The sequence below is a fragment of the Zychaea mexicana genome (assembly GCF_025766255.1).
Source record: "Zychaea mexicana strain RSA 1403 chromosome Unknown BDB00scaffold_26, whole genome shotgun sequence".
NCBI classification, from domain to species: domain Eukaryota; kingdom Fungi; phylum Mucoromycota; class Mucoromycetes; order Mucorales; family Lichtheimiaceae; genus Zychaea; species Zychaea mexicana.
Genome location: NW_026516689.1, coordinates 396,209 through 407,426, shown reverse-complemented (window position 1 = coordinate 407,426; position 11,218 = coordinate 396,209). Strand labels below are relative to the sequence as shown.

The following is an 11,218-nucleotide window of genomic DNA, read 5'->3' as shown; positions in this document are numbered from 1 at the left end:
TTTCTACTAGCTCGTAAACGTAATAACAAGACAAGCACAGGTGTCAATTGCCCACTGTTAAATTGAGCTATGCTTTTGCTAGCGATTTAGTAGCGAGATGTAAGCTTAAGTAAAATCAGCGATATGTCCATCAACTATTGTATTAATAAAATTTCAATTTTCTTGGACAGGAAGTATATATTCTTCGACTACTACTGCTTTAATGATAAAGCTGCTGTTGAATATAGTATGTGTTATTGCATCATTATACATGTATTATCCATCGCATTTAAGCAACCTAACAATTTCACTTACTTTGTATTATGGAACAGACTGGAAGCATAAATCTGGCAGCGTGGTTGTATGCACATAATGTGAGCCCCCAGTAGAGGTGTATACGAAACCCATATGAAAGGCATCCTTAAGCCAATCAGAGTTCACTTGACGTACCAAAACGAGGCAACAGCCATTTTTCCCTCCGCCTCCACTCGTCGTTGTTGCGCATCGGCTGCCGTTTGTCCGGTACGGTTAAAAAGTTTCGGCACCGCCGCCGCTTTTCATAAAGGTGGTGTGCTGTTTTTCTTTTATTTCATAGCAGTTCTTTTAGTTGAAACAAACAATGGCAGCTCTACTTTCTCGACCACGCTCTTGTTGCGGATTTATTCCCATTGAAACTGGTAAACTACCTTGACATTTATGCAAAAGGGAGAGAAATGGTGACGAAAGAATATAATTTTGTTTTGAAACTTAAGTATTGTTTGTTTGTTATATGTACTAGGTGTGCTCATTATCACCATCTTTGGCATTGTGAGTTCTATTTCATTTCGTGAAAATTAAAATGTTCACTGCTGTACATTTTTACAGTGGAAACCTAATCGCTGTTACTATTCTACCAATAACTTAGCTCAATAAGCTTTCTGGATTCTACGGTCTTATTTCATTCGACACTAGCGACCCGTTTGCGTTTGCCGTTTACATTTATTCGTTGCTTTCTGTCTTTATTTTCGCCCGAGGCTTGTATGGCATTCACACTGTAATTACCTTTTCCAGTTTTCTCACGGTTGTAGGAAAGGGGGTATAACATGTAATCAAAAATTGAATATGTACAAACATATCTTAGGATAATGTACGAGCTGTTCGTTGGTATACTATTTTCTATTGGGTTGATTGCCTTGTGAGCATCATGACGACGTCCATTTTCGCAGTAAAATGGTACGTCTACACGGACCACAGCCTTCCTGAGTTAGCCAATGATCCGGTCAAGCAACAAGAGCATGACGACGTTTTTCGCATGGAAGGCATTGTTAGTATCATCATGTTGGTTGCACTTCGCATGATTCATGTAAGTTTAACGCACCCTCCCCCCCTTGAGTTTTGGGAAGAATAAAGAGTTCATTTATTAATTGCTATTCGTAGATTTATTTTGCCGTAGTGTTAACGTCATATTATAAGTCGATCGGTAGAGCACACTATTCAAAATTAGCCGCTGCAGTCGACCAAGATTTGGATGACATTGATTACAGCATGTCCTCCCACAGCGAAACAAGAGAGCGCCATCTGTCAGCATAGTTTATTCATCTTCACTACTACTACTACTACTTTTATAATTATCATAGTTATTATATTATACCTCGGTCATTTTCTTCCTCTCAACTACTACCTCTTAAATCATCCTTGCATAGAACTTTTATCCATCGCCTCTTTTGAATATATAGTTATTTTTCCTTTTCGTTCTCTCTCTCTTCATTGTCCCAGCTTTAACTGATGTACTAGTTGTAGTTTTTATATTTTCTTACCGAAAAAGAAAAAACCTTTGCATAATGATATCCAGTTTTGACATAGCGAACGACGTATTAGGTGAGAAGCGTGTGTAACGGCGAAAGGCAAAATGTGGTTCGACCGGCAAAATGTTTTTCACCAAGTATTACATTATATATGAGGAGAAAACTGTGGCTCTTCCGCACATGTATACTCTATTTATACATTGAAGGCGTTTACAAGTCCAGATTATACTGGAAAAATGGTATGTCATTGTAGCTGTAACAGCCATTTGTTGCAAGAAAATACCATAGTAACTAGAGACTTGTTGCCAAGGTAAACTTAAATCCCCACCATTGCTATGGCAGCAAATTGGATGCATGTCAAGTTAATCAAGTCCCGAAAAGATCAAGCAACCATAAAAAGACTTTAGAGACGAGATGAAAGATTGGTCGTCGAGCTGAGTTTATCTTTGTTCTTGTGCGTCAAAAAACTCACGGTGACTGCTGATAATCTCGATCTTGAAACCAGCAAAACTAATCAGCATTATATATATTTGTCGCGCATCAATTATGACTTTTTACTTCCTTCTTTGACATCTTTTTTTATATATAACTTCTATTCTGTTTCCCTTTTCCCTGTATATATATACTTCTCTTCTATAATATGACTGATACTGAAGAACGACTCCAATCATGGAAGCAACACTTGGCAAACTTGTCGGATTTGCTTACACCCACCGATTATCCAAGACCTTTGCCTGCAAGAACCGTTGAAGAAGTCCAATCCCACAGGTTCTCTGTGACATACAATAGCCAAGATGGTGATGCCAAGCCATTTCACGTTTTTCTAGCTGCCTTTGCTATTCTTTTGCAACGCTATACTGGTGATGAAGAGTTCGCTGTCGGTTCCTCTTCGCCCGACAACAATACCCTAGTCCTTCGTCTCGAAACAAGCCCAACCAGTACGTTTGAAGAAATTGTCAAGATGGTGCAAAGGGTAATGTATTCCACTCGGTTTAGATGCCTTGCTGCTACTGCGGGGAGCAGGGCTGGAAAAACAATGATTGGGCTTTTACTGCGGAAGTTTTTTTTGGAGACGCGCAGAATAAAGGGAACTGATTTTTGTTTATGTATAAAAAAGGTTGAAGCAAAGGCACTAGAAGAAGAGGTTCCTTTTGAAAGATTGGTCGAGTACATGGAAGAGGGCACAGATCCGGACCACCGCCGTCCACTTTTCCGCGTGCGGTTCTATAATGAAACGGACGCTCCAACGCAAACCCAATTGTCTTCCACATCTACCACGGCTGACTTGACTGTCTTCATCTCCACGCCTGAAAATTCGACTGAAACGTCCGTCCGTATCGTGTACAACCAGATCTTGTTCTCGCCTCGCCGCATCCAATACATTTTTTCTCAAATGGAGTCCATCTTGTTGTCCGCCGTTGGTGCACCAGAAACGCCCGTAGGTCAGATCGCCTTGTCGGACTACCAGTCAGCTGATTCCGAATTGCCTGATCCTACCTCGGATCTGCATTGGTCCCTGTGGCGTGGCGCCATCCCTGATATCTTTGCTGCCAATGCTGAAAAACATCCTGAACGTACCTGTATCATTGAATCCTCGGATGTCCCAACCGATCCCAAGGTCGTCTACACGTATCAGCAAATCCATCATGCTTCGAATTTGGTTGCTCATTACTTGGTCGATAACGGTATCAAGCGCGAGGATGTTGTCATGATTTATGCGTACCGTGGTGTGGATTTGGTTGTGGCTATCATGGGTGTTTTGAAGGCTGGTGCCACGTTCAGTGTCATTGGTAAGTTATTTGCCGTGATGATGATGATGATGACGGAGGAAGCTGGGGTTTTAAACACAAAAAAGAACTCACAGCGATATTAAACTCTAAAAAAAATAGACCCTGCTTACCCACCTGCACGTCAAGAAATCTACTTGCAAGTCGCCAAGCCCAAGGGTTTGGTTGTTATTCAAGAAGCCGGTAAGATCGCCGACTCTGTCCGAGATTATATCAAGAAGGAACAGGACATCGTCTGTGAAATTCCTACGCTCAAATTGCACAAGGATGGCAAGCTGGCTGGTGGTGCTGTAAATGATGGCGCTGATGATGTCTTGGACTCTGTACGCGACAAGGCAGCGAAGAATGTGGGTGTGGTGATCGGCCCTGATAGCATTGGTACTCTCAGTTTCACGAGTGGCAGTACCGGCATTCCCAAGGGTAAGCTTTTCTCCCCCACTTTTACTAAAACTTAGAATTGACCTTTAATTATTCCCCCCTTTCTCAAATAGGTGTACGCGGCCGTCACTTTTCGCTGACCCACTTTTATCCATGGATGGCCGAACAGTTTGGCATTTCCAGCGAGGACAAGTTCACCATGCTTTCTGGTATTGCTCACGATCCTATCCAGCGCGATATCTTTACGCCCTTATTCTTTGGTGCCGAATTACATGTGCCTACATCCGAAGACATAGGTATTCCAGGCCGACTCGCCGAATGGATGAACCGCTCACAGGTCACCATCACTCACTTGACACCAGCCATGGGTCAATTGCTGTCCTCGCACGCTACCAGCGAAATTCCTACCTTGCGCAACGCATTCTTTGTCGGTGATATTTTGACAAAGCGTGATGCTGCTCGTATCCAAAAGTTTGCACCCAACGTGGCGGTGATCAACATGTACGGCACCACCGAAACCCAACGATCCGTCTCGTACTATATCGTGCCTGCTCGATCCAGCCACCCTGCCTTTTTGACTTCGCAAAAGGAAGTCATTCCTGCTGGCAAAGGTATGGTCAACGTCCAGCTTTTGGTCGTGAATCGCCACGACCGTACCAAGATGTGCGGTGTCGGTGAAATTGGTGAAATCTATGTCCGTGCTCCCGGTCTGTCTGAAGGCTACTTGCGCTTGCCCGAGGCTACGGCGGAAAAGTTCATTCCCAATTGGTTTGTGGACCAGCCTAACGGTGATGATTGCAAGGATGAGTCGTTGGTTCAAGGTAGTGAATGGCGCGAGTTCTGGCAGGGAAAGCGTGATCGTATGTATCGTTCGGGTGATTTGGGTCGCTACCGTCCTGATGGTAATGTCGAGTGCACTGGCCGTGCTGATGACCAGGTCAAGATCCGTGGTTTCCGTATCGAGTTGGGTGAAATTGATACCCACTTGTCGCAGCATCCCATGATCCGTGAAAACGTCACCTTGGTCCGTCGTGACAAGAACGAAGAACAGACGTTGGTCGCCTACTTTGTCCCCGTGCAAACGGCCAATGATGAATTTGCCAGTGCTACCGACGATGCCGAAGACCGCGGATCTAACGATATCCGCTCGCGTCACAGATACCGTCGCTTGATCAAGGATGTTCGTGACTTTTTGAAAAAGAAGCTGCCTACCTATGCTATTCCTTCTGTGTTCGTTCCTCTGGTTCGTATGCCTCTGACGCCCAACGGCAAGACTGACAAGAACGCTCTGCCTTTCCCCGACACGGCTCAGTTCCAGGGTAACCCAGCAGGTGCAGCGGCTGGTGCTTCCTGCCAAGCCAACAAGGACAAGTTGCCCGACATGAACGAGACTGAACGTCAAATCCATGAAATCTGGCAACAGCTTTTGCCTTCGCCTGACCCTGTCATTGGTTTGGACGAGAACTTTTTCGACATTGGTGGCCACTCGCTTATTGCTACCCGCTTGATCTTCGAGATCCGCCAAAAGTTCCAAGTCGATGCTCCGCTCAACTTGGTGTTTGCCGAACCTACCATCCGTGGTCTTGCACGCCAAGTGGCCAGGTTGCAAAACAGTGATTTGTTGTTGCTGGATACGGACAAGCCTGAGGAAGCAAAAGGACAAGAAGCGCCACAAAAGGAAGTTGTCGATTATGCTGCAGATCTGCCTAAGCTTAGCGAAGAATTCCTGGAAGCATCTTATCAGCCTTTGGCTGCACCTGCCGCTGGCGACAAGCGCACATTCGTGTTGACCGGTGCCACCGGTTTCTTGGGCGCTTTCATTCTCGCCAAGTTGCTTGGCTATGAGAACACTCGCGTTGTCTGCATTGTTCGTTCCAAGGATGCCGCTTCTGCCTTTGAACGTGTCAAAAAGGCTGCTGCTGGCCACTTGGTCTGGCAAGACAGCTGGGCTGACCGTATTGTAGCTGTTTGCGGTGACCTGGGTCAAGACCGTCTTGGTTTGTCTGAAGCCGACTGGAACAAATGGTCTGCTGAATCCGATGCTGTGATCCACAACGGTGCGCTTGTCCACTGGGTCTATCCTTACCAGCAACTGCGTGCTGCGAACGTCATTGGCACAGCGTGGGCTATGCGTTTAGCATCGAACCAAAAGTCAAAGTCATTCCACTTTGTGTCATCCACGTCGGTGCTGGACACTGCCCATTACGTCAATTTGCGCGAAGCCGTGAACGAAACTGACAATTTGGAAGGCGCTCGTACGGGTCTGGAGAGCGGTTATGGTCAGTCCAAGTGGGTGGCCGAAAAGCTCATTCTGGAAGCTCGCAGCCGTGGCATGCCCGCTACCATTGTGCGACCGGGTTACATTTTGGGTGATAGTAAGAGCGGTGTCACCAATGCCGACGATTTCATCTGGCGTTTGGTCAAGGGCTGTATCGAGCTTGGATACATTCCATCCATGTCCAATGTCGTCAACTGCTGCTCGGTCGATTATGTTGCTGCTGTGGTTGGTGCTGCCGCTTACCATGACAAGGACTCGACCCAGTTGGGCGTTTTGCAAGTAACTCACCCTTCGGACTTTACGTACAACGATCTATTCAGCACCTTGGCTACCTATGGCTATGTCTGCAAGCAGACCGAGTACATTGATTGGCGTAACAAGTTGATGGAGTTTACCCTCCAGTCGCAGGATCACTCGCTGTTCCCGCTCTTGCACTTTGTCTTGGATGATTTGCCGACTTCGACCAAGAGCGCCCAGCTCAATGATAGCCATACGCAGGCCGTATTGGCCAAAGAGGGCATCACTTGTCCACGCATGGGTGATGACTTGCTCGGCTTGTATTACGCATATCTTATCAAGGTTGGATTCCTTCCAGAACCAAATGTCAAGGCTCGCGAGTTGCCCAAGTTGGAAGCTGAGGTCACTTTGTTGCAGCGAAGTGGCGCTAAACATTAAAAACAGCAAACCCATTTATAGATAATACAGTACACTTCTTTCTTTTGAAAAGTTCCTCTTTCTTAATGTCCCCTTGTAGATAATACACATATATTTCCCTCTCACTATAATAAAACTCCACTATATTGTGCATGTAGAATAATGTCTTGATGATGATGAATTGAATGGATGGTACTTAATTTTACGGTTAGACCGAAGCAGAAGCAGGTCCTTCTATGCTAGAGTTGCTTCTACTGCTGCCGATGTTCTTCTATCACTTCCTCTTCCTCTTTGGAGGCATTGTTGATCCAGCTCAGATAAGCATTCCACAGTATACCCAACGAGCTGACGAACGGTAATCGATACTGCAGGGGCATTATCTTGAAATTAATCAGTTGGACAACCGGCCAGACTGAGTAATTGGCGATCAATGCTGAGCTGTAAGCGTCTCGAAACTTCTCGCGAACTCCCTGCCAGTTTCCACTTTCTATCAGACCCATGGTTGTAAAGAACATGGCCAAACTGCTGGGTGCAAAGACCACCTGATCCGTGACCTAGAACGAAGCGGTTTAGCTTTTGGGTTGATGGTAATGATGGGTCATGACGGTAGTATTATAAGAGCGGGGTATTGTGTAGGAGAGCTGGATGTCAAAATTATATCAACATGACAACAACAACAGCATCATCAAAATCAATAACAGCAAAAACTAACCATGCGCTTAAGTGCAACAACGTCGCGGCCAGGCTTGCCTACCCCGGGCATGGGAAAATACTTGTCAAGCACCATGTACCATTTGCCCACAAACGGTGCCACACAGACATTATACAATGCAAACCGAGACGTTCGCATGCCATCGTACGCTGGTTGTGGTGGCCATTGATCTTCATGTTGTCGTAGTCGTTCGGGTAGTTGCTTTGTATGCTTGTCGCGATAGGTAATTGCCTGCGCAAGCCCGTCGCTCAAGGCCCCGAGAATCCCGTTTGTAATACAAAGCGTAATGATGGGTCGCTTATTATAGGATCGATTGTAGACATCTCGAAGCCCTCTTAACGAGTTCATATGTTTTTCGTGTACAAGATTTATAAAAGAAGTGAAACAGAAAAAAAGGCAAAGAAAAACAGACAGGGAGAGAATATATGCAGATTCTTCTTTCCTTTACTTTCCCGTTGGGAACACACTTCGGCCCGATTTGAAAAGAGTCACGAGCTATATTATCCATCGCAACTTTTATTTGTTTCCTTCTGTCTGGCGCCTCCGTGATGATGATGTTATCCAAGCAACCAGAATACTCGTCAAGGACTAAGTTTTTTTTACGCTATTAGTACTAATTATACATATTACTTATTGTGACATGATCTCTCTCACCTCCAATGACTTCCATAACAACAACGATCCTGCCAAATATTTGCACGCCACTATGATGTTTGGTCCAAGATCCCATTGTAAATGAATCTTATGTGGCCGGCCTAAATGCGCGAGAGCTTTAGTCCCAAGGTCGAAGGTTAGCTGAACACTGGTGTCATCCATTCTTATCTCTCCTCCTTTCTCTCGTGTGCAACAGCAATCCCGATAAAAAAAAATAATGCAGCCTGTGTATTACACTGATTAGGCTTGTCTCTCTGTTGTCGGCGTCACTGGTGACTGCTCTCATTTCCCAGCGTCCGAACAAAATCCCTAACCAATTTTACCAATAAACAGCCTTCACTGGTGCTACTACTACTACCACCCCCACTCTTTCATAAAAAATGTCGGCAGCCACATTCCAAAACGCACACCGACTTCACGTGCAATCCTTGTACAAGCGTTCGCTCAAGTTATCTCTCGACTGGTACATTCAACGCGATTTGTGGCGCCAAAAAGCGCTTGACATTCGTGCTCAATTCGAACGCAACAAGCATGTCACCAACCCCAAAGAACTGCAACTTTTGTTGAAGAATACCGAAAAGGAGCTTCAAGCTTGGGCTCACCCTGATCCTTACAAACGTAATGTTTATTTTATTGAAATTGACGAGACTATTCATACTACTAGAATAAGCAGCAACAATAGTAGTTTTGGTAGTCATATGATGGTTTACATATATTATACTTACCAAACATTTTCATTTCATTAAATAGTGTACTTGGGCCCCGAAGGTACCAAGTGGGAACGTAACCTTCCTCCTCTTGTGGTAAATATGATTGAAATGAAGTAGTCTACAAAGAGAAATATAAGATATATTAACATAACGCGTGTTTTATCTATAGCCCGATTCGCACCATTAGACATTTATACACCACCAGCAACAGCATTTCGTTCGATAATAAAATGCCCAATTTTTTATATTCAAGGGGGAATATATCATATGTATGTAAAGTATCTTTGCAAAGACAAGGAAGCGGGAAATTAAAAAGACTATTTGCGAGTATGTAATAAGGAGTAGCTGGGATGGGCGAAAGGATGAAGAACAAGGGAAAAGAAGGGAAGAATAGAAAAAACGGATATTTCTTTTATGTACTAGTAAGAAGGGAGGGATCTATTGTCGTTTGGCGGCACGAATCTTATCTTTGGTCTCCTGACGTTTCCGAAGAGCATTGTTTGCCACAGCAACAGGAGTATTAGTGATAGTGGTAGTAGTAGTAACAGATGGCTGTTGTTGACCCATACGGTATCCTGGGGGATGTTGTTGTACTGTTTGTTGTTGTGGAGGCTGTTGGTATGTGCTCTGTACCACTTGTTGCTCTGGTTGCAACTGTTGTTGCGATGTTGATTGTTGTTGTTCTTGAGGAACCTTGGCACCTGAAGAAGGGGCTTGTTGTTGTTGACCATATGTATTAGTTATACCACTAGGAGTAGTCGCAGCGGCAGCATCTGCATTAGACACGATAAAGAAAGTTCGACTTCTTGTCAAGTCATCTTGGTCACCCGAATCGCCCTGTTGGCTCTGAGTAACTTTGTCAATCTGCTGTTCATCCATTTGCACATGGTACTTGCCCGCGGGAAGTTTAGGCACGGTCCACATGAAGGTGAAGTCACTATTGTCATCGCCAATGTTGGCGCCGTAGAATGTGCTGATGGTATCGACATATGAAGTGCTACAGTTTTTACGATGTGATGGTGAGCTTTTTATATTGTCCTACGTATCTGAACAACCTATGTACAGTGATACTTACTGTGAGCTATCACCGTCTTCATCATCATCATCATCATCATTATCATCGTCATCGTCATCGTCATCCTTATCATCGTCATCCTTATCATCGTCATCCTTATCATCGTCATCGTCATCGTCATCGTCATCATCATCATCATCATCATCATCATTGTCATCATCATCATCATTATCATCATCGTCGCCTTCGTCGTCGTCATTATCGTCTTTATCATCATCGTTGTTATCCGATGGTGGCTTTTTCAATAGAGTAGGACGTTGTACTGCAGCTTCTTCATCATCATGTCTGTACAATTTGGCAAAAATGACCTTGTCTTCGTCATCATTAATCTTGTCCAAAGTAAAGACGACCTTTGAACCAGGGTAGTAAACGGAACCGGCTTGGGGCGAATTAAAGTATTCTGTGTCAGCCAATGTGGCGGGCGCCAACATGGATGCACCGAGCAAAAACGAGGCACAAAGAGACAACTGGATTATGCATGTTTATACGTCAGGTTGTTGGTTAGCAACTATCGTTATATGTTATTGTTGTCATATATACAGCCATCGTCATCCCCGGACAGGTAAGATATATATAAATATATATTTACCTTCATATTTAAGTTTCTGTAAGAAAAGGAAAGCAACAAGAGAAATGCTACGACACTTGAAGGAGATTGGAGGCGTCCTATTTATCTTGACTTTTTTTTTCTTTAACTTTATCCTGACTCTTACACTGCTTTCTTCTTTTTGCCTCCTCGATTTATCCCATTTTTTTCTTCCTCTTTTTCCTCTTCCCTGTGAAAGGCTCCCCTGCTTGAATACTCCCTATTTAACACTCACACCTCTGCTCCAGATATATCTAAAGACATAGAGCAGTTCCCTTTTCTATTTTCTCGCAAGTGGCGTAAAGAAGGGTAGTTCATTGAAAAATTGATGAATGCTATATAAGCACAATCTTGCTGGATGCACATTCAATGTTAAGTATAAAAACCGCGTTTTAGGATAGGTGATTGCTAAGTAGTGAAGAAAGAGTAGCAAAATCCACTATAAATCTTATTCAACGTTTTCAAACTATCCTGCGAATAGTCCCGTTAACATAAAAAGCGACATAAAAAGCTATGACATGTACTAAAAGGCGGAAAAATGATGGAAGACAAGAAAATAAGGGAGAATGAAATAATCTACTGTACAATGTGGGAATGGGGGAGGAGTAATAGAAGCTACTC

General features: G+C 44.1%; 5 protein-coding genes across 5 annotated transcripts; 3 read left to right on the top strand and 2 right to left on the bottom strand.

Annotated features, from left to right (window-relative positions):
• Positions 1–1,129: 1,129 nt before the first annotated feature.
• BDB00DRAFT_761630 (uncharacterized protein) lies at positions 1,130–1,548 on the top strand (the record flags this gene model as incomplete). The annotated part of the gene is made up of 2 exons (XM_053119284.1): positions 1,130–1,321; positions 1,396–1,548. Coding segments are annotated over 2 exons (345 nt in total), but the record flags the coding sequence as incomplete, so codon positions are not given.
• Positions 1,549–2,242: 694 nt separating this feature from the next.
• Positions 2,243–7,013, top strand: BDB00DRAFT_817895 (L-aminoadipate-semialdehyde dehydrogenase). The gene is made up of 4 exons (XM_053123108.1): positions 2,243–2,736; positions 2,881–3,553; positions 3,653–3,970; positions 4,042–7,013. Exons 1-4 carry the CDS (start codon positions 2,404–2,406, stop codon positions 6,879–6,881), a joined length of 4,164 nt encoding a protein of 1,387 aa, XP_052980965.1. The 5' UTR covers positions 2,243–2,403; the 3' UTR covers positions 6,882–7,013.
• A 137-nt stretch (positions 7,014–7,150) lies between these two features.
• BDB00DRAFT_726822 (uncharacterized protein) lies at positions 7,151–7,890 on the bottom strand (the record flags this gene model as incomplete). The annotated part of the gene is made up of 2 exons (XM_053118256.1): positions 7,151–7,414; positions 7,573–7,890. Coding segments are annotated over 2 exons (582 nt in total), but the record flags the coding sequence as incomplete, so codon positions are not given.
• A 716-nt stretch (positions 7,891–8,606) lies between these two features.
• Positions 8,607–9,123, top strand: BDB00DRAFT_787042 (uncharacterized protein; the record flags this gene model as incomplete). Its single annotated transcript, XM_053120663.1, has 3 exons — positions 8,607–8,844; positions 8,977–9,029; positions 9,106–9,123. 3 exons carry the CDS (start codon positions 8,607–8,609, stop codon positions 9,121–9,123), a joined length of 309 nt encoding a protein of 102 aa, XP_052980963.1.
• Positions 9,124–9,374: 251 nt separating this feature from the next.
• BDB00DRAFT_787041 (uncharacterized protein) lies at positions 9,375–10,606 on the bottom strand (the record flags this gene model as incomplete). Its single annotated transcript, XM_053120662.1, has 3 exons — positions 9,375–9,933; positions 10,303–10,478; positions 10,601–10,606. The coding sequence occupies 3 exons, from the start codon at positions 10,604–10,606 to the stop codon at positions 9,375–9,377; spliced, it is 741 nt and encodes a 246-aa protein (XP_052980962.1).
• Positions 10,607–11,218: the final 612 nt, after the last annotated feature.